This window comes from Neomonachus schauinslandi, chromosome 6 (genome assembly GCF_002201575.2).
Source record: "Neomonachus schauinslandi chromosome 6, ASM220157v2, whole genome shotgun sequence".
NCBI classification, from domain to species: Eukaryota; Metazoa; Chordata; class Mammalia; order Carnivora; family Phocidae; genus Neomonachus; species Neomonachus schauinslandi.
The window spans coordinates 140,528,866-140,549,472 of NC_058408.1; the positions used below are offsets into that span (position 1 = coordinate 140,528,866).

Sequence of the window (20,607 nt, forward strand, 5' to 3'; positions counted from 1 at the left end):
TCGACACTCTTTCTAAACCTTCAGGAAATTGCTAGCAACCTCAGTGGTTCTGGGATTGGTCCAAGGGTAGGAGTGGAATGTGGAATAATTAGAACTCTCACCCAACTGCCAGTGGGACTCTTTGGGAGAGTGTTTGGCAGCATCTCCTAGAGCTAAGTATACACACACCGCAGGACCGGGCAGCTCTACCCCCGGGTATAAGCCTGAGAGAAATGACTGTGTGTGTCTACCTAAAAACTGGATCCAGACTAGAAGGTTTCTAGCAGCATCGTTCATCATAGTCCCAAACTAGAAAGAACCCACAGGTCCACCAATGAAAGAATGGATAACCCCACTGTGATATATTCACACAGAAATAAATCAATATAACACAGTAATAAAAAGCTAATAAAAAGTAATTAAAAATAATAAGGTAACCAATTAAAGTAAGTAACCAATTACTTAAACATGTAACAACATGGATGAATCTCAAAAACGGGTTGTGGGAAAGAAGCAAGACCTTAAAGTGCACACACTGTATAATTCCATTTATAAGCAATTCTAGAACAGATCAAACGAATCCACGATGATAGAAATCAAAGCACTGGTGTGGGCGTGATGCTAAAAGATCATGAGAGAAACTTCTGCCTTCTGGAAACGTCTTATATGTTGATCTGGGCCACTCACATAGGAGGACACATCTGTCAAAGCTCATTACGCTGTACTTTAAACTTAAGATTTCTGCACTGTGGTATATCTAAATTATACACCAATTAAAAAAAAAAAAAATGGCAGGGCGGCACCTGGCTGTCCTCTCAACAGTGAAGGAAGGACCTTCTTATCTCCAGGTCAAAGTACAGCTGATACAGCTCAGAAACGGTCTTAATATAAAGACTATGTTTCTAACTAAAGCCAGAGCTGAGCTGTGTTCGTTTTCTTCTTTTGAGCATCTCGGTCGTACGGCCAAGCTGGTGGAACGTGCGGATGTGTTTATGTGATACGTGTTTGTGAGAACCGAAGTTCGAAGCACGCAGGTGCACAGCCCTAGCTAGCCTCCCCTTCCTCTCCTCTCGGGAGGCCAAAGGAGAGGGCCGGGTGTAGAAGCCCCAGCCAACCGTTCTGGTGCTGCACAGTAAGTCTCAGCCCCCGTGGGGCAGCTTGGTGGGGCTGGGGCTGCCAGAGGGATGCGGCCCTGGGGGCGGCGGGTGAGGGCCCTGCGGCGGGGAGACCCAGACACTGGGGGTCTCAGAGCAGTGTGTGTGGGGGCGGGGGGAGGCCCCAGGGGGCCCAGGTGCTGGGCTCTGGGTTCCACACACTGTGTGTCCTGTCTGGGCTCAGCTACCGCCAGCCTCGAACCTGTGCCCAGGGGTGTCTGTGTGTCTGTGTTTTCATCCGCGTAGATGCTGCCTTCCTGGACCATCGGCCTTCTCCTGCTGGCCACCGTCAGAGGTGAGGATGCCGTTCCCCTCCCGTTGGGGAGAGAGTGACGCTGCCTGGGTGGGCCTTCCGCCGCCACGAATAACAGCATTATCATTATTTCAAGAAAAGCAACTGCCATCCTTCAGGGAGGCGTGACTCTGTGGAATGGGCTTGACACGGATGATCCCGGGGAATCCTGCTCCGTCCTCTTCTTCCTGCAAAGGCTCTAGGGACGGTGAGGCAGGTGGCAGAGGTGACAGCGGCTGGGGCAGGGGGAGGGGAGGCGGCTTCGGCAGGCCCCCCACAGCCTCGGTCCCTTGAGTGGCCAAGCGCATGCCCGCAGACTAAAGTCACAGAGATGGCACTGTGTGACAGGCCGGCCAAATGAACCCACCCTCCCGCCCACGGCCCCCACTGTCTCTCCTCACATGGTCTCCGTCTCCCCAGCTCCGATCAGTCCCTCTCCTCTGGCCTCTGTTCAGATTCAGATACAGATACCAAGGTCTACTCATCCTCAAACAGAAATAACCTCCCTTACCACCACAGTCCCTGGAGCCTCCGGCCTGCTTACTTCCCATCACCCCCACCCCCGCAGAGGCCGGCCTCACACCCTTGCTGCCTCACTTCGTCCCACCAGGCAGAACCCCTCACTGCCTGGCTCGGCCCCCCAAACCCTGCTGGAGCATGCTTCCCGCAACAACAGACATGGTCTCCTCGGGTCCTTACTGAGGCTTTCTTCCGCACCCAGACTCCCCCGCCTCGTCTCCTTGGCTTGTCCCCAGGCCCCCTCTGGGCCTCCCATCCCAGCCATGGAGCGAGACCTGGCTCCCAACAGCAGTCCGGGGTGGATGGGGCTGCATCTCAGGCCTCTCTGGGCCCTCTGGTCTCCTTTGCTGGTCTGCCGCCTCCTCCTGCCCCAGACTCGGGCAGCCCCCAGAAGTCACTCCCAGGCAACCCCACCTTTCTTTCTCTGCTTTGGGGCTTCCTCCTTGCCTAGCCTCTGGCCCTCCCACCCTCCTGAATTCCAGGACCTCCCAGCATGCCTCAAACTCACTTGTCCCAAACCAGGCTCAGACGTCACCTCCTACCCCCATCTCCCCACCTCTGCCTTAATTTCCACTGTCATCGGGGGTTAGGACACCTGTGACCTCCCCAGGCTCCCTGCCCCTGCACTGCCCCACCCCACACCCCCGCCTCTCCCAGGCCTCCCTCCTCAGAGTCACCTACACTAGGCTCTGCAGAACACCTTCATGAAGCAGGGCCCCCACACCACTCACCGGCTCGACACCCTCCAGCACGTCCCCACTCTCCCCCAACAGCCCAGGTGTCTTAACCTGGCCCCCAAGTCCCTGCATTTGCCACCGAGGCAAGCATTACTTTAGTCTCCCCGCTTCCCAGAGTGAATTCCCCTCCTTCGTTACTCCTTCCCTGTTACATTTCCTCTCTCTCTCAAGATGGGGTTTGACCCCGATCTGTCCCAGCCTCTCCTCAGCACCTAGCTGTAATCCCAATTAAACTTCACAGGTTCAAATCCTGGCTCCTCCGCTGGCCGTCCCCTGGGGCAGCTTACTCTCTCTCTCTGTGCCTCGGATTCCTCATCTGTAAAATGGGTGTAATAATACAACCTCCTTCCTCACGGGGCTGTTCTGAGTCTTCAGTGGGACAATACTGGTAAAGTGCTAGCATGGTGTCTGGTGCACAGTAAACAAGTATTAACTATCACCAGTTTTTGAATGAACGGCCAGCATTTAGCACCAGCACTTTAGGAGCTGAGGAAGCCTAAGACAGAGACCCACTGCAATCCTCCGGATTTGATTATGTCACCCTCAGTGACAATTTCTTGCGGAAATGTGCATGTTGTAGGCAGAGAAAGGAGTGACATTTATGGTTATGTGCCTTATCAGGGGCATGGGTTGAGCCCCTACTGCATATAGTATGATGCAACAATAAATCATCCCTGTTCTTTAAAAAATTCACCTTTTAGGAACAACAGGGAAAATCTGAAATAGCAGAGAATAATTTGGCGCAAAAGTGTGTGTAAAAGGATGACATGAAGTTATGTGCATTGGACAAATACCCACAAATGCCTACTGCATGCACGGCCGGCGGTGGATGTAATGGAGAGGTCAAGGGGAATCAAGAGGCACCATGCCACAGATTTTCACATTTGGATAATTACCTGATGCTTGATGAATATACGTCCAAGGCCGTCTGGGAGTTTCCTGGGAGAAGTAGTTTTAAGGCAGAAGGGTCCCAGGAATTCTCAGTGATTCCCCGACTGGCCAGATGATAAGGGTTAAACAGCATTAAATGTGCGATTCCCAGCACCCCATCCTAGGGAGTGAGGTGAATCAGAATCTCTGAGGGAGGGGCCTGAGATTGTGTAGACACACATAGTCACTCCCAGCCCCCAGGTGATTCCTATCACCACGGAAGTTTGGGGAACAACAGCTGGCAAAGGTGAAGACCAGTGTTGGCCATAGCCAGGCCTGGGCTCACCCTGAAGAATCCTCTTGTGTAGCTGAGAATACAGTGCTCCTTTCCAGAACCTCACAAGTGCCCTGTTCGTTGCTCTTCCTGCCCCAGGAAAGGAGATCTGTTATGGACATCTTGGCTGCTTTTCCGATGAAAAGCCATGGTGCGGGACCCTTCAGCGGCCTTTAAAGTTATTTCCCTGGGATCCCAAGGACATTGACACCCGCTTTCTCCTGTACACAAATGAAAATCCGAACAACTTCCAAGTAAGAGTGGGTGTGGAAACACTGCACGGTGGGTGGATTTGGGTGCCCACACTGGAGCTTTCACATGGTTGTCTAAAGAAAAAAATGCACTGCCTTGGAACTTTGCAGATGATGCTTCCTCGCCAGTGTTAGACCTAGAGCCAACTTAGCTCTCAGGATCACAGACCGCTATGCATAGCTCAATGAAATCTCTGGACGCCCAACCCAGAAACTAACACATCCACGCACACCCGTGCACAGACCTTCAAAAGTTTCCCAGCTGCAGTTTAGCCTGTTCCTGGGAAAGTATGAGCAGCATTTATGGAGAAGCCCAGGCCTGGCATTCCCTGGGAGGGTCTGTCTTCTTCCTGCACCAGGCAGGGGTGGGAGAGAAGCCCCTCAACGGGATGGAAATGGGGAACTATGAATCCTTCCTGAGGAGCCAGAAGACAGATAGGAAGAGGGGAAACTTAGCCACAAGAGACAAAAGGTGGGGACCCTCGGGGCACCCTTCAGTTCCCAGAAAGCCTACCAGGTGGAAGCAGGGCAGGCTTCCTGCTGGTGGTCAGAAGTGACCAAGAAGGACATGCTCAGAATCCAAGCAGCTCCCAGCTCCAGTCCCTGAGAGGTTTCAGAGAGCTGGTGTCTATCTATAGGTCCCTGAGGTCACCCACTGTGGGGTTCTAGGGGACCAACGCCCTGCTCCCAGCTCCCAACTGGGAGTCTGCTTGGACGCGGCTATGGTGCTGTTTTTACTTTGTGATCCTTCTTCAGGCATTTTGCCTAGCACTTTTTTTGTAATTAAACCAGCTGATCACTGCCACTGATCTAGCCACGGTCGAGGCTTCCAACTTCCAACTAGACCGCAAGACGCGCTTCATCATCCACGGCTTCATAGACAAGGGGGAAGAGAACTGGCTGACGGACATGTGCAAGGTAGGGGTCCCCCCCACCCCGCACCTAGCCACTCCAGATGGAGATCAGCACCCAGCACCCAGATTCAAACCCCACAGCCCCAGTGTCTCTGAGGCTGGGAAGGGAAATACTCAGGGAAAGAACTGTCCTTTGCAAAACCACCAAGGAAAGCCTGGATTCCCAGGGCATCCATTGTCAAGTTCTCCCAACCCAACAACTTCTGGCCAACCAGCTCCTCTTGAGGCCGAAAAGAACCAGAGTGCAATCAGAAAATTCCAGAGGTGGAGACTACAGCACATTTCCTGACATTTTTCTTTGATGCTTTATGTAAAACCCTTGGGTGACAGGAAAGCACTTAAGTTTACCTTCTAGAGCTTTGCTATCCAATAGACCATTCTGTGCTGATGGGAATGTTCTGTATCTGCACTATCCAAATCAGGAGCTAGGGTCAGGCTAGAACACCTAGAGTATTGTTGGGAACATAAAAGCAGCACTACCCCGGGCTTCAACTATCTAGTGTAGAGACCACAAACTTTTCCTGTAGGGAACCAGGTAGCAGATACTTTAGCATCTGTGTTCAATTCAGGTCATATGGGTCATATGGTTTCAACTCAACTCTGTTTTAGCTCAGAAGCAGAGATAAACAGTAAGTAAACAAATGGGTGTGGCTTTTTCCAAGAAAACTTTATCTATTAAAGCAGGTGGATTTGGCCCTACCTTGATAAGTCTGCTAACCCCTGATCTAGTAAGCGATCTTTTTGATCTGGGTGTGTCACTAAGTATCCGTGAGACCTTAGACAAATCATTTAATCCATTCCCGGCCTCAGTTTCTGCATCTGTTAAGTGAGGATAAGCATACCCAGTCGATAGTGAGGTGGCAGAAGTGCGGACAAGTGCAAGGAATCAGGCTCTGGAACAACTAGGAGCTTGACGGGTGTGAATGCCTATCTCTGGAGTGTACAGCCTGTGGCTGTTGATAAATTGGTTTCTCCCTCTTGCTTGTCTTCCCCAGAAAATGTTTAAAGTGGAGAAGGTGAACTGCATCTGTGTGGACTGGAAACGCGGGGCCAAGACACAATATACCCAAGCCGTCCACAACATTCGCGTTGTGGGAGCACAGATAGCTTTCTTCATACAAAATTTGTCGGTAAAACCCTGCCTGGGCCACATCCTGTGGGTGGCGGGCAGGGAGGAGAGAGGCGGGCACGCAAACACCACCTTCGTCGGACTTAAGACGCACCCTAAGGAACTCCCCCCACCCCGCCCCGGGCTGGGGCCAGGCCTGGAAGCCCAAGGAGGGCCTTTTCTAAGGTGAAGTTGCACCTTTCCTCCCTCCTGAATTGTCCCGAAGACGCCTACTTATGGGACCCGAGGCAAATTAACCTCTCTGAGGCTCAGTTTCCCCTTCTGAAAGAAAGCCTTCCCTGTATGCTCTTCTGGGGACTCCAGAGCACGCTGGGCTGCCAGCTACTCTCAGGCCAGATGAGTCTTCATTCTCAGACAGCCCAGGACGGAAGGCCCCTTACAGCCTTCTGGAAGGTCTATTCTGGAGAATCCCAGAGCCAGGCCCACTACCCACGATCTCCCAGGGATCGGGGAGGTGGCCCCGCGGCGGGGTGCGGGTGGCAGCAGGCAGCGCACGGCGGTCCCCGCCCGGGAAGCCTGCAGTTGACTCGGTGGCCGCTGGTCAGCACTGTCGCCCCGCGCACGAGCCGGCCCGCGGGCCACGCAGACTGCCGGGCCGGGTCGCGCGGTCGCAGGCGGCGTCCTGATCCGGGGGGGGGGGGAGGGGGGGGGGGGAGGGGAGATCGGGGCGGGAGGGGGGAGATCGGGGGCGGGGCTCCTCGCGAGTTTCCAGCCCGAGTCCCGTCCCCATCCCCGAGCCCCGCGCCCGCGCGCATCCCCTGCCCCCCCACAGCCCCGCCGGCGGGACCTGACGCGCCATCCGTCCGCAGACCGTGCTGGGCTACAGCCCGGAGGACGTGCACCTCATCGGCCACAGCCTGGGCGCGCACGCGGCGGCCGAGGCGGGCAGGAGGCTGGGCGGCCACGCGGGCAGGATCACAGGTGCGCAGCGCGCGGCCCCGACCGGGTGCGCGCGGCCGGGGCGAGACGGGAGCGCGGCCCACGCAGGGGCCCCGGCCGCGCGCACCCCTCCCCCGCCAGCGGGAGTGGGGGGTAGGTGGTGCCCCCACTGGAATCAGAAGGTAACTGTCCGTGTTTTCATGTGTATTAGAAAATACCTGATTGTAAATAAAAATACATTTATTTTTTAAAAAGAAAACTATAACTAGAATATTAAGCGCCTGACTTCAGGGTTATTATTGCAGGAGTAATATAATAATAATAATAAAACTGATTTTTTAAAATTAATTCATCCGTTCCACAAATACGTGGCAGAGAATGCACAGGCAGAGAATGAGAAGTGGCCACTTGAAACCTGCCACATCGGAGGTGCTCAGTAAATACTGAATAAATGAATGAGTCACTTGGCAAAAATGAACGCATACAAGACAGACACGGACAACTACTTATTTTGTGCCGGCAAATCAGCATGTGGCTTTGGCAAACAGTTCAATTCACAATGTAATGAATGTCTCCTTTGCTCGGGGTGCTGTGCTGGTGTCGGGGGAGGGGATAAGGGGATCATAGTTCATGTTTCTGTAGAGGTTTTCAGTTTGCAAAGTCCTTTCTCTTCCACCTTTCATGGGGGTTTCACAATAACCCTGTAAGAGAGTGGTTGTTATTCCCACCATCCGGACAAGGAAACTGAAGCTCAGAGCGGACAGGTGTTTGACCTTGAGCAGAAAACCAGGGCTAAATATAGGTGCCTGAGTCCCGGGTGCCGGTGGGTTCCACCCTCCGCCTCTCTTCAAAGATGAAGTGGCCACAGCACATTTCAGGAGATCCACAGTCTAGTCCAGGAGGCAGACGGTTAAGTAGGCAAGTCAATTCAGAGCCAAATTAATTAAACACAAAATAATCCTATACAAGGTTGGTGGTGTGCGCTGAGAAAGGAGAGGCTAAGTTTTCCCTGAGGAGGTGGTGTTTGAGCCCGGTCTTGGAGAGAAGAGATGTATTAGGGGAGGATGTGGGGAAGTGAGCAGCGGGTGGGGGTAGCGTAAGCAGCCGGAGGGGACAGACAGTGTGGGGACAGGGGACTGAGTGGAGCTGGGCAAGGCCAGGGAGCTTGCAGTCTTGGAGAGCTGTGGCCGAATAGTAACAGGTGAAGGTAAAAAGGACAAAGGAGATGAGGGGGCAAGGGGGCCCCCTAGATCCTGCTCAGAGTCAGGCACTGGGGACTTCTGGATGTTTGTTGACAGTCAGTGACCCCACTCCTGGCCTTTCTATCTCAACTTCTCTCTCCTGAGCAGACCGGGAGCTACAGACCCAATTCCCCAGGTCACAGCTGCTGAGGTCTGGGACTCTTGGCCCAGGAATCCCCATGGATTTTGTGGGTAGAGGGTTTAGAGCCTGGTTCGTCTTAGAGTGTGGCCTAACTACCCACCTCCCCCATTTCAGGACTGGACCCCGCACAGCCATGCTTCCAGGGCACGTCTGAGGAGGTTCGGCTGGACCCATCTGATGCCATGTTTGTGGATGTGATTCACACGGATTCTGCTCCCATCATCCCCTTCCTAGGTGGGTTCCCCACTGCACCTCCTGGTGACCAGCTGTGACTGATGCGAGTGGGTCCAGGTGCACCCCACACGCATACCACGAGGCTAACCACAGGACTACCTCAGGCACCAGCCACAAACAGGCAGGACGGCGCCAGTGGGATCGAATTGCCTGCTGGCCCAGGTAGAACTCAAAACACTTCTACAGCCTGGAAGGCTGTCATCAGTCTTCAAATCTTTAGGCCTTTCAATCTGCCAATATCCAGAGGGACAGTTAAAATTCTTATTGATGTTTGACTTGTACCGGCAAAATGCAAAAGTTAATTTTTGAATTTTTTTTTTTTTACTTCTTTTGTCAAAGCTATGGTTACTAACAGTTTGTTTTGTTGGAGATGAAATATATCCTTTTATCTAGTTCTTCTAAAGTCAATGTTCTTTTTTCATTATATTCTTATACAACCACTCACGAAATGTGCCAGTGAAAGCATGTTTTTAATGAAAATTATATCATTTATTGTTTACCATGCACTGCTTTGAACGTTTTGTATACATCAGCTCATTAATCGTAACAACCCTAAAAAGTGGGTATTATTATTACAATTTCACTGCCAGAGGGAAGGAGGCTCCACAAGGTCAAGGCCAAGTAATTGCCCAATATGACAGAGCCTATAGGTAGAACCAGGTTGTGATCACAGGTCTATATGCTTCAAAAACCAAAACTCCTACCATTGTGCTGGGCTCTCAGTATAGCAACATAATGGAATGTGTCTCAGCATAACAATATAACATAGAAGTAAAAATTTTTAAATGAATACGGTAATAAAAATTGCACCAGTCCTGATATGTATCTGCTGGTACATAGTGGTGTCAGGGCATGACGGTACCGCTCAGGGTCTCCCCAAGACAGACAGACAGACAGACACACATATACATACAATACACCTGTGTGCATGCTCGCCCAGAGCCCACCTTCCCCCTCATCTCTCTTCCTGTGTGCTCTCTTCCCTTCCTGAAGTCTTGCCAAGTGCCCATTTCTGAGCACTTTCTGCAGAGCCACAGACAGGGTGGCTAGGCCGAGGAGAGAATTTGCCAAGAAGGTTCTCGCTGTGGCTGGAAGGAGCTGAATGCTGTCTGTGACCACAGCCTAACATTGGGACCACTCACCTCCCTGCTCCCCTCTGCTTACAATATTTCAGGTTTTGGAATGAGCCAAAAGGTGGGCCATCTGGATTTCTATCCAAACGGAGGAAAGCAAATGCCTGGATGTCAGAAAAATATCCTTTCAACCATTGTTGACATAAATGGCCTATGGGAAGGTACGTAAGTTAGAGAAGCAAGACAGCTGCTGTTCCACTTGGGGAGAAACGGTGCGTGCTCTGTGCCAGGCATTTCCACAACAATGACATGAGGTCTTTACTCTCATCAGCCCCATTTTACAGATGAGGAAACTGGGTCAGTACAGTTACAAAACTTGCCCAAGGCTACCCTAGATTTAAGCCCAACTTCTGGCTGCAGAGCCCCAACCTTGTGCCCCTTCCTGCACCGTCGTCCACTTGTCAGGATGTTGAGGCAGGAGGGGACCAGCCCACTGGCAAAGACCCAGCTTGGGCTTTGGCCCTCCGTCCTCCGTGCCTGTTCTTTGAAGGACTGCTCGCTGGGTATAAACAAAGATCTGAGCAGCTTAGACTTTCTTGCCATTTGCTCTGGTCAGGTTCTAGGCACAGAAAGGAGCTGAGCTGGTAGGAAGACAAAGAGGGGGACGTGCTCTGCGGGTTTGGGGAGAGTGTGCTGGAAGCGGGAGGCCTGGGCTCTGGGGGATGAGCCTTGTGTGGACTTCTGTTCATCTGAGAGGGCGGGCTCAGTGCCCCAAATAGGAGGTGACCTAAAGCATCATCTGGGCTCGCTGCCCTTGTTCTGACCTTCGGCTACTCTTGTCGCCCAGCCCTGAAACCGGGCTTCACTGTCCTCCCTGAGAGTGGAGGCTTTGAGTCCGTGATCATTTCATTTTAGGATTTATTTGTCTGAGCTGGGAGTTCCCCGAAGCCAGGGAATGTGTCGGGGACCTCCCAGATGCACCGGGGTCTAGCCCAAAGCAAGCATCCATGCAAGTCCGTTACACGGGGCTCAGTGACCTTCGGTGGCATTTTTATATTTTATGTAACATCAACATTTATATATGTTGATGTTAAAGAACAGGGTTGCTGAAGCCACAGGCGATATCCACTGACAGTACATGGTGCTTTAACCTCCTCTGGGCTCCGCGCCAGGTTACTCTGGGGAAGACGCAGCTGTTCTGCTCCCTGGGAGACCACCAGAGTCACAGGGAGGGCTGCCCCCTCCCGGAAGTGCCGAGCAGGCCACACATAATGGGAGCCCAGGTTTAATTAAAAAGGCCGTTTAGAGTGAAGAAGCCCATGAACACTGGGATGTGTGTGGACTGTGTGGAGCTCCGAGTTACCCAGGCTGAGCAGAGGACAGTGCAAGTTACTTGCTCCTGTAGGATGGGATCCCAGGGCAGCAATTTCGGATGAAAGAAACAATTCCGTTTGAAACAAGTTCTGTTGTCTGGAGATGAGCGTTGGTGTGGGACACACGGAACCAGCTTCTGCAGGAAGTTTCTGGGCTGGGGGGCATGTAGAGCCCAGAGCTGTGGGGAGCTAATCCCACTGCTGCTTCCCAGTGTGCCTTTCTCCCTGGGCAGGGAATGAAGCCACCAGACCCCCGCCCCCTAAGGGACCCCCAGCTACGTCTGCTGTTGCCGGGGATCACTTCGTAGGAAGTTTTGTACCCAGTAGCTGGAGAAGTGAAAAAACAATTTTCCAAACAAGAGGGCTTTGGGTTAAAGAAAAAGATGGTGAATAAAATGCAGTGACAGAGTGGCCAGAGACACGGTAATCGCACTGTCCATTGCTTTTACCTTGTGCCTGGAATAGTAGGAAAGAAAGAGTTCTCAGCCTGGAGCCAAAGGCATGGGTAAGCCTGCTTCACTCAAAAGGCCTGTCCGGCGTGTCCAGCTTGCAAACTGAGGCCCAGCCTGCAGGCAGAAGGCAACCCCCAGCAGTATGTGATTGGCCTTCACAGTGACTATTTAAAAGTTGGAACGTACTGCTCTCATGTGAGCATGGAAAGATTTTCATGGAAAAGTCAAGATGCTAGCTACTCGTGAAAAATCAGAACAAGTAATCTGGGCCTTTACCATGCAATGACTGGCTGGGCCGTGTAGGGTCCCCTTAAAGGCTATTGCTATCCCCACCCCACCCCACCCCTCTCTGCATATACATTTCTCACTGCCCCCTGCATGGCCCCCAGCCCCCACCATTCCTTCACATTACATGCCCGGCCCCAGATTTCCTCCTCGCGCCTACGTATGTCCAAGTCAGTCACAGGTATTTCAGACTGTGCCCTGACACTCATCTTGGAGGGGATTCCTCGATCAGTCAGAGTGGTTCAGCCTTCAAAAGTGAAATGCGTCCTGTGAGCTCCGGTGGCCTTTGCTTCCTCAGGGACCCGAGACTTTGTGGCTTGCAATCACCTAAGGAGCTACAAGTATTACTCAAGTAGCATCCTCAGCCCCGACGGCTTCCTGGGCTACCCGTGCGCCTCCTACAATGAGTTTCAGGAGGTAGGTCACACCAGGGCTGGGGGAAGATGCTGGTGGCCCTGTGGGCGGTGGGGGTTTTGTCCCTGTGGCTTGGCACAGAGCAGAGCTGTAACCTCATGAGGAACGGGAGGAGGGACCAGACATGCTGAGCCTCAGGGAGACCTTCTTCCAGAAGCAGGGTGGGACCTGACCACTGGGCTTTCCCTAGATCCCAACTTTTTGTTCTAGAAGATTCCCAATCTACACAGGAGCCAAAAGAAGGACGCACCGATTGTTAACATGTAAATGTGTGCATATGTATAGTTTTCTTCTAAATTATGTGAAAGCAAACTCAAGACTTTACTCATAAATACATCCATCTCCTGAGAACAAGGTCATTCTCCTCTAGAACAATGTTCAAGAAAGTTAACATTGATACACTAATATTTTCTAATATATAGTCCATATTCAAACTTCTCCAAATATCCAAACAATGTCGTCTAGAGCTGTCTTTCTTTTTCTTTCTTTCATTCGCCCTCTCTCTCTTCCTCCCTCCCTTTCTTCTCTTCTCTGCCTCTCTCCCTCCCTTCCTTTCTCCCCTTCTTTTTCCTGCATTGCATTTTTTTTAATCTCCTTTAATTTCTCTCTCTCTTTTTTTGTTTTTGAGAGAGAGAGAGAGTGCACATGCGCAGGCAGGGAGGGGATAGAGGGAGAGAGAATCTTAAGCAGGCTCCACACCCAGCATGGAGTCCGACGTGGGGCTCAATCTCACGACCCTGAGATCATGCCCTGAGCTAAAACCAAGAGTCGGACACTCAACTGATAAGCTACCCAGGACCCCCCTTTTTAGGCTCCTTTAATCCAGAACAGCTCTCCATCTTTCATTGGTCTTCCAAGACATTGACAGTTATGAGGATTCCAGACCAAGTGTTTCGTAGAATAGCCCACAATCTGAATTTGTCTGGTTATTTCTTCGTGATTCACCGGGTGTTATCGAGTGCTCAGTGTATCACAACCAGAGACATGGGCATTCATTTAGTGACACTTTGTCTTATTATTTGATGACTTGCAGTTTGATTACTTGTTTAAGATTAAAAAAATCTGCCAGATTTCTCCACTCTAGAAGTCCCATTTCCCCTAAGTGATCTCTGAGGTGATACTGTTCTGAAACAACAAACCAGTGGGAAGGGTTGAGCTTCTTACCCGAATCAGTTAGCACTTTGGAGTTGCAAACGTTTAAGGCTTCAAAATATTTTTTTCTCAAAAGTAAAAACAAAAATATATTTATACTCACACGTTTTCCTTTCAAAATTGATTTCGACCTTAACGTTCTCGGGTTGAACTAAGATCAGAAGGGCATCATGTTCAATCCCCAGGGTCTGTGAGTATTCGTTGTGCAGCCTTGGCCATGCTGGTTATTGCTGGGGCATGGATAATAATATACCCAGCCTCCAGCACGTGTCTTGAGCTTTCCAAATCGCAAAATAGCTCTGCATATCATGGAAGATGGATTTGGTGAGAGCAAAGAACAGAAGACCAGTGACACTGTACTATAAAATGTTAGTCTGATCTGAACAGAGCAAACCACCTCCTCCATCCCCAACTAATGAGCTACCATTTGGGAAACATCACACAGGGATCAATTATATAATTCACATTAAAGTGAAGATGGTCATAGACCTTCTCTTCCTCTGCTCTTTTGAAGTAACTTATTTGTCCCATTTATTCCTCCTGGAAGATGTCTTGCATTTCCCTTCCATATTTTAATATTATCGCTTCCTGGATATGACTTGTCTACGCAACTATACTCCAAGTCTTCTGGGTACTTCTTTGGGTACATAGCAGGGCTTCATACAGTTCTGTGCATGATTCTGAGGGTGGATGCATGGATGTATGGGTAGATGAATGCATGCATGTCAGTGAAGGGGTGGAAGGATGGATGGACGGTTCAATGGGCAGGTAGATGAGAGGATGGATGGGGATAGATGGGTGCATGGGTAGATAAATAGGAAGATGGATGGGAAGATGAGTGATTCCACGAGTGACTGAGTGAGTCAGGCAAACAAGCAGTTTGTCAGTCACTAACAAGCAAATTGTGTTTTTCTTACCAGAATAGCTGTTTCCCTTGTCCAGCTGAAGGATGCCCCCAAATGGGGCACTACTCTGACCAATTTCTGGGGAAAACCAGTGCTGTGGGACAAACCTTTTTCCTGAACACAGGAGACAGTGGTAACTTTACTCGTAAGTTTCCATTTTACTCATTTAAAAACTCTTGCAAATAATTTTGAAGGTGTATCAGCCTAATTAGTCAGGACCCCTGCTAGCAACTGACAGAAACTCAACTCCAACCGGCTTAGCTGTAATAGGAGGTCATTATTTAACCAATAATCCTGATCAACGGAATGAAGTGCAGTGATTGGCACAGGCTGGTCACATTTTCATCCACCCCGGTACCAGAAAGGGTGAATCCCTTAACAGAAGAAGAGGGTCATGTGGGCAAAGCCACTGTAAGTCAAGAGGTCATGCCCGTGATTATCTGCCATACAGATAATGTAGTCTCCCTACACAATCACGCATATATGCACGTGCACACGCACACGCACAAACACACACACACACATAGTGTTTGTGTTGTTGTTTTGCCCAGCTTCTCACCAAAAACGTACAAGATAGTAAAATCATCAAGATTCATTTGTCATAAGTAATAATGCATGGTGGCTAAATAGAAGAGTGTTATTTTCCAAGGGAGTGATAAATTTAAAAATATGTACGTATAGCACTTTACAAAACACTTGTCATGTAATCCTTACAATAGTTAGGATGGAAGATAGCAGTTTGGCAGTATCTATAATGTCTCATGTGCATATTTCTTCAACCCAGTCATTCCACCTATCAGACGTACCTTAGGGCAATGCTTGCATAAGAAGGTGTGCTCAAGGATGTTCACTGCAGCACTGTTTTTTTTTTTTTGTTAAGATTTTATTTATTTATTTGAGAGAGAGAATGAGATAGAGAGAGAGCATGAGAGGGGGGAGGGTCAGAGGGAGAAGCAGACTCCCCGCCGAGCAGGGAGCCCAATGCGGGACTCGATCCCGGGACTCCAGGATCATGACCTGAGCCGAAGGCAGTCGCTTAACCAACTGAGCCACCCAGGCGCCCCTGCAGCACTGTTTTTAATACCAAAAGTTTAGTGAGGAGAAACCTAGATGCCCACCAACTGGTAAACAACCAATACTGTATTAACCATTAAAAGCAAGGAGATAGTTCTATGTACTGAAGAGAAAAATCCTCTATAGTAAGTGAAAAGGCAAATGACCAAAAAACCCTGTATCCCACAACATGTATCAGTCAGGGTCCCAACAGGAGAGAAAACTCATCGAAGTGGCTCAAATGAAGAGACTTTGTTGAAGGGTCTACTTTGAGAGGTGTGGGCAAGGTTAAAGGAACAAACAAGGGACGCTGAGGCACCCAGAATCTGGTGGCTGTGGGGCTCCTGGAATGACACGTTATCATAGGGGGGGGGGTTACTGCCAGACATCCGGTACTAGAGCCAGGGGATAGCAGGGGAGCATGAGGGATGGGTCCCCCTCTTTCCTCCTGTCTTCTGATTTCCTGCACACATCTCTTACCAGCTGAACTCAACTGAACGCCAGTGGCAAGATCCCTGGTGGGGGTGGCCTTCCAGAACACGGGGTAGGAGAGAGAAGGGTGGTAAATCAGTCTGGGGTGAGGATGGGTGGAGACAATAGAGAATAATGGCGCATCCTATTTGTGGAAGGGGAAAAAAGCCTGGGTATTCTTTTATAAACTTATCTGTGTGTGTGTGAATGCTCAGAGAAAGCTCTAGATTAGGGTTTCTCTACCTTGGCACCACTGACATTTCAGGCTGGGGATTCCGAGCTAGGAGCAAGAATCCTTCCATGGGATGATTTTTTTTTTTTTTTCAACAAGATGAGTTCATTGAACTGATTATATGTCTTTGGACAGGTTGGAGATACAGGGTATCGGTCACACTGGCTGGAAAAAAGAAAACGAGTGGGTACTTCAGGATTGCTTTGTATGGAAGTAACGGAAACTCAAAACAATATGAAATTTTCAAGTAAGTTTGACGGTAAAGTGAAATGGTCAGACTTTTCATCATAGAGTATTCATAAGAGATTGGGTATAAAATGATTTATAAATCTGGCCATCTACTCTATAGAGAACCATTGAATCCTAGAATGTCAGAGCTGGAGGAAAATCTTAGCATCTGATCCAGTCATCCCATTTTACAGATGAGAAGAGTGAGGCCCAGAGGGGGAATTCACTATTTAAAATCAAATACGTGCTAACTTCTTTTGGAATGTCCAATTCTGACTTCGGTTTTATTGATATCAACTTCTCCTTCGGTGACGCACGTTTATGTGGCAATTCCCCCAACACGTGCCCTCTCCACCCCCCAAAACAGGCATCCCTAGCTTCTTGTTGCTGTGGTGGTAGCCTCAGCACCTAGCTTTTGCTGGGCAGATGAGGTGCTTGGTAAATATGTGTTGGATGAACTGTAACTGTGCTGTAAAATTATATTCTGTTTTTTGTACTTTTACATAATGCTTTTCAAGTTAAAGCTCTTTGACAACTTTCTGTGCCCCATATGAAATCCTAACAGAAGACCTCTGCTGAGCCACATGCATCTTTAAACATAAGACATTGCGGGGCGCCTGAGTGGCTCAGTCGTTAAGCGTCTGCCTTCGGCTCAGGTCATGATCCCAGGGTCCTGGGATCGAGCCCCACATCGGGCTCCCTGCTCCGCAGGAGGCCTGCTTCTCCCTCTCCCACTCCCCCTGCTTGTGTTCCCTCTCTCGCTGTGTCTCTCTCTATCAAATAAATAAATATAATCTTAAAAAAAAATAAAAAAACAAAGATAAGACATTGCATTAGTTAGTCTTGTAGTGTAATTATAGGGTTAATATGCCTCCCCAAATATTTGATTTCCCCTAAGGACAAATTAAGACAGTAGAAATCTAGAGTCCTATATTTTTTGGCAGATGTGTGCTTCACAAATACATTTGTGTTTTAGCAGCCCCCGGACGAACATGAAGTCGTTCAAGGTATTTGCAGAAAACCTACAACGGCATTGTTTAGGGAAACATTCGATTGCTATCATGCTTTGTATTCATATATCCAGCTGATATAACATTCTATGTCTGTGTTTTCAGAGGATCCCTCAAACCACATGCAAGTCATATGCGTGACATTGACGTGGACCTCAATGTTGGAAAAATCCAGAAGGTTAAGTTCCTCTGGAACAACCATGTGATAAATCTTTTCCGGCCCAAGCTGGGGGCTTCGCAAATCACAGTGCAAAGCGGTGAAAATGGGACTGAGTACGTATCTCTTATTCCACCTACATCTTAGTATCTATACTTACCTATCAAGCTATCTATACATCCATCCATCCATCCAGTCATCCACTTACCCATCTATGTAACTATTTACCCGTCCACTCATCCATCCCTTTCTGTCCATCCACTTAACCTACTCACCTATCCATTTATCCATCAGCCATCTATCCAGTCTTCTGGTCATCCAGCCATTATCTACTCAACTATTCATCTCAACTCCCCATCAGTCCATCTGATTTACTTTGAAAAATCAAATATCATTTTCCTTCCGCCAGATTCAACTTGGCAGGAGCAAGGCATCAGTTATTTGAGAAACAGGCAAACATGAGACTGTTTTATCTCAAACACTAAGGAAAACACCTAGGCAGAACTTGTAGGAAATCGCTAAGTTAATTCCAGCTGGGGTGCAGTTATTAATGTAAACTGGTTTGTTTGGAGACTATGGCATGAAAAGGATAGAAACTGGGTTGGGATCTCGCTCATAGGGGCATTCTCTTCTCATTCAAGGGAACAGAATCTTACTTGGTTGAGGCTGGGAGAGGATATAACTGTATTTAAAATACTGAAAGAAGAAGGCCACCTTCAAAGAAGATCATCATAAATAACAGGCTGTTAGGGTCTGAAGGAAACCTAGATAACCCCCTCAACTGCTCTCATTTTAAGATGAGGAAAGTGAGATATGGCGAGTCGGGCAACTTGTTTAAGATCACAGAGGGAAGCTAGAGAGAAGAATACTAAACCTCAAAATGTGTTCGAAAACACACATCAAGACCTTGCTCAGCGGCATCATTTAACTGTGCTGGCTGTCAACCATACTATTCCCAATTCCTCCGCATGTTGTTGGAAGGATCAGATGTCACTCTGGCTGTGCCCTTCCTTTGTATACTCAAGAGCAGAGCAGGGCGCCTGGATGGCTCAGTTGGTTAAGCGACTGCCTTCGGCTCAGGTCATGATCCTGGAGTCCCGGGATCGAGTCCCGCATCGGGCTCCCTGCTTGGCAGGGAGTCTGCTTCTCCCTCTGACCCTCCCCCCTCTCATGCTCTCTGTCTCTCATTCTCTCTGTCTCAAATAAATAAATAAAATCTTTACAAAAAAAAAAAAAAGAGCAGAGCAGAAGCATAAAGCACAGCCCAGACTTGGGCCCCAGGTCCTCTGACAGCCAATCTGGTCCTCCTGCCATGGGGCCTGTCCTGCTCACACAGCCAGATGTGGAGCTGAGGATCTGGCAGGCCTGGTGGTGGGATGCATTGTGAAACTGTCTGGATTTCAGAGTCATGAGGTAGGGGTTGGGTGGAGTCGTCGTTTTCAAGTACAGTAGGGCCCACACACAACATTTTGCAAGTACCAAAGTCATCCCCTCACATAAGGGATCCCTCATCAAGGAGCTACATTCTGAAGCTGAGCCCTGAGGGAGGGCTGGGTGGTCAACCATCCTCCCCTAGCCAGAGATACCACCAGGGCTGGAAGAGGCCAGGGGTGCCCTGCATCTCATGTCTGGGTACCTGCCCCACCCAACCAGGCTTCACCCCTCAGGAATGACAACACTTCCCAGTCTTTTTTTTTTTTTTTTTTAGCATCTTTATTGAGAGATCATTCCCATACCATACAATTCACCCATGTAAAGTATGTAATTCAGTGACTTCTAATATATTCACTGAGTTTACAATCATCTCTGCAATTTTAGAACATTTCCTTACCCCAAAAGGAAACCCCACACCCATTAGCCATCACCCGCTCATCTTCCTATCCCTTTGCCCAGCCCTAGGCAACCACGAGTCTATTTTCTGTCTCTGTAGATTTTCCTGCTCTGGACATTCCATACACATGGAGCCAGATAATATCTAGTCCTCTGTGCCTGGCTTTTTTCATAGCACAATGTCTGCAAGGCTCCTCCATGTGGTAGCCTATATCATTCCTTCTTACTCATTCCTTTTTATTGCCAAATAAGATCATACAGATAGACCACATTTTAGTTATCCATTCATCAGTTGGCAGACATTTGGGTTGTTTCCACCTTGGGGCTTTTATGAATACTGTTGCCTGTATCCAAGTTTTCATGTGGACATACGTTTTCATTTCTCTTGGGTATATAGGAGCAGAATGGCTGGGTCGTAGGAGAACTTTAGGTTTCACTTTCAGAAGAACTGCCAGCCTGTTTTTCCAGAATGGCTGCCACATTTTATGTTCCCAGAAGTAGTGTATGAAGAACATTCATGATCTTGACTCAATAGGGAAAGTCCCCTCTGGGCAGGCTAGGGTGCCCCTGGGAACGCATCGCCAGGCCCACAGCTGCAGGCCCATCAGAGACTCTTATTTTGGGAAAAAAAGAAAAAGAAAAGAAAAAAAAAAAATCCTTGGCCTAACACAGCTGATTCACTCCCAGCTCATTAAGAAGCTACAGGAGAGGAGGATGTTGTTTGAGTGGTTTTGCTTAGTAAGAATCACCTGGACTCTGCTTGGTGTAGCAGAGCCTTTCGGTCAAAGAGATCTGAATTCCAGGGGGCTGGCTAACTGCTGTTTGCTCATCTGAGGTCCCATTTCCATAAGCAAATGAGTCTCATGCTGAAAATGCTTTCTTCCACAGGTCTAATTTTTGTAGCAGTGACGTGGTCCAAGAAGATGTTTTACAATCTCTTTACCCTTGTTAAAAACGTGGTCATCTCTCTTGTATCTTCGCCGTAATAAATTTTTTAATGCCCTCGGTTTGACGTTGAGGTGTTAAGTTTGGCATTCTCCGTGTTCTGGGGTCACATTTCAGAAATGATTTGTGGGACTGGAGCCAAGTTTAATCAGAGGTAATGCCTGAAAGCTCCCACCGGCTCTCCCCTGCCACCATCTCTCTCTTTCAGGGCACGTTGTGGGGCCTGTTCGAATGTATTTTATTTCCTTAGGCAACGAATTTCTCTCATATTTGATAAAGTCATCATTGCTCCCACGTGTTGCCCACCCAGCTTTTAACATGCTAGGGGAAGAAGTGGGCCCCATGCAAGAAC

General features: G+C 49.1%; 1 protein-coding gene across 1 annotated transcript; it reads left to right on the plus strand.

Moving 5' to 3' along the window:
• The first annotated feature begins 1,343 nt into the window (after positions 1-1,343).
• Positions 1,344-20,262, plus strand: LOC110589307 (pancreatic lipase-related protein 2-like). The gene is made up of 12 exons (XM_021699853.1): positions 1,344-1,428; positions 3,985-4,139; positions 4,929-5,054; positions 6,046-6,180; positions 6,989-7,100; positions 8,556-8,675; positions 9,850-9,969; positions 12,157-12,275; positions 14,345-14,474; positions 16,221-16,332; positions 17,429-17,596; positions 20,199-20,262. Exons 1-12 carry the CDS (start codon positions 1,380-1,382, stop codon positions 20,260-20,262), a joined length of 1,410 nt encoding a protein of 469 aa, XP_021555528.1. The 5' UTR covers positions 1,344-1,379.
• Positions 20,263-20,607: the final 345 nt, after the last annotated feature.

Excerpts from the sequence above, each read along its gene's own strand:
- LOC110589307 (XM_021699853.1), top strand. The coding sequence starts at position 1,380 with ATGCTGCCTTCCTGGACCATCGGCCTTCTCCTGCTGGCCACCGTCAGA. Across the intron at positions 4,140-4,928 it reads AAAATCCGAACAACTTCCAA|CTGATCACTGCCACTGATCT; the intron begins GTAAGAGTGGGT and ends TAATTAAACCAG. Across the intron at positions 9,970-12,156 it reads CATAAATGGCCTATGGGAAG|GGACCCGAGACTTTGTGGCT; the intron begins GTACGTAAGTTA and ends TTGCTTCCTCAG.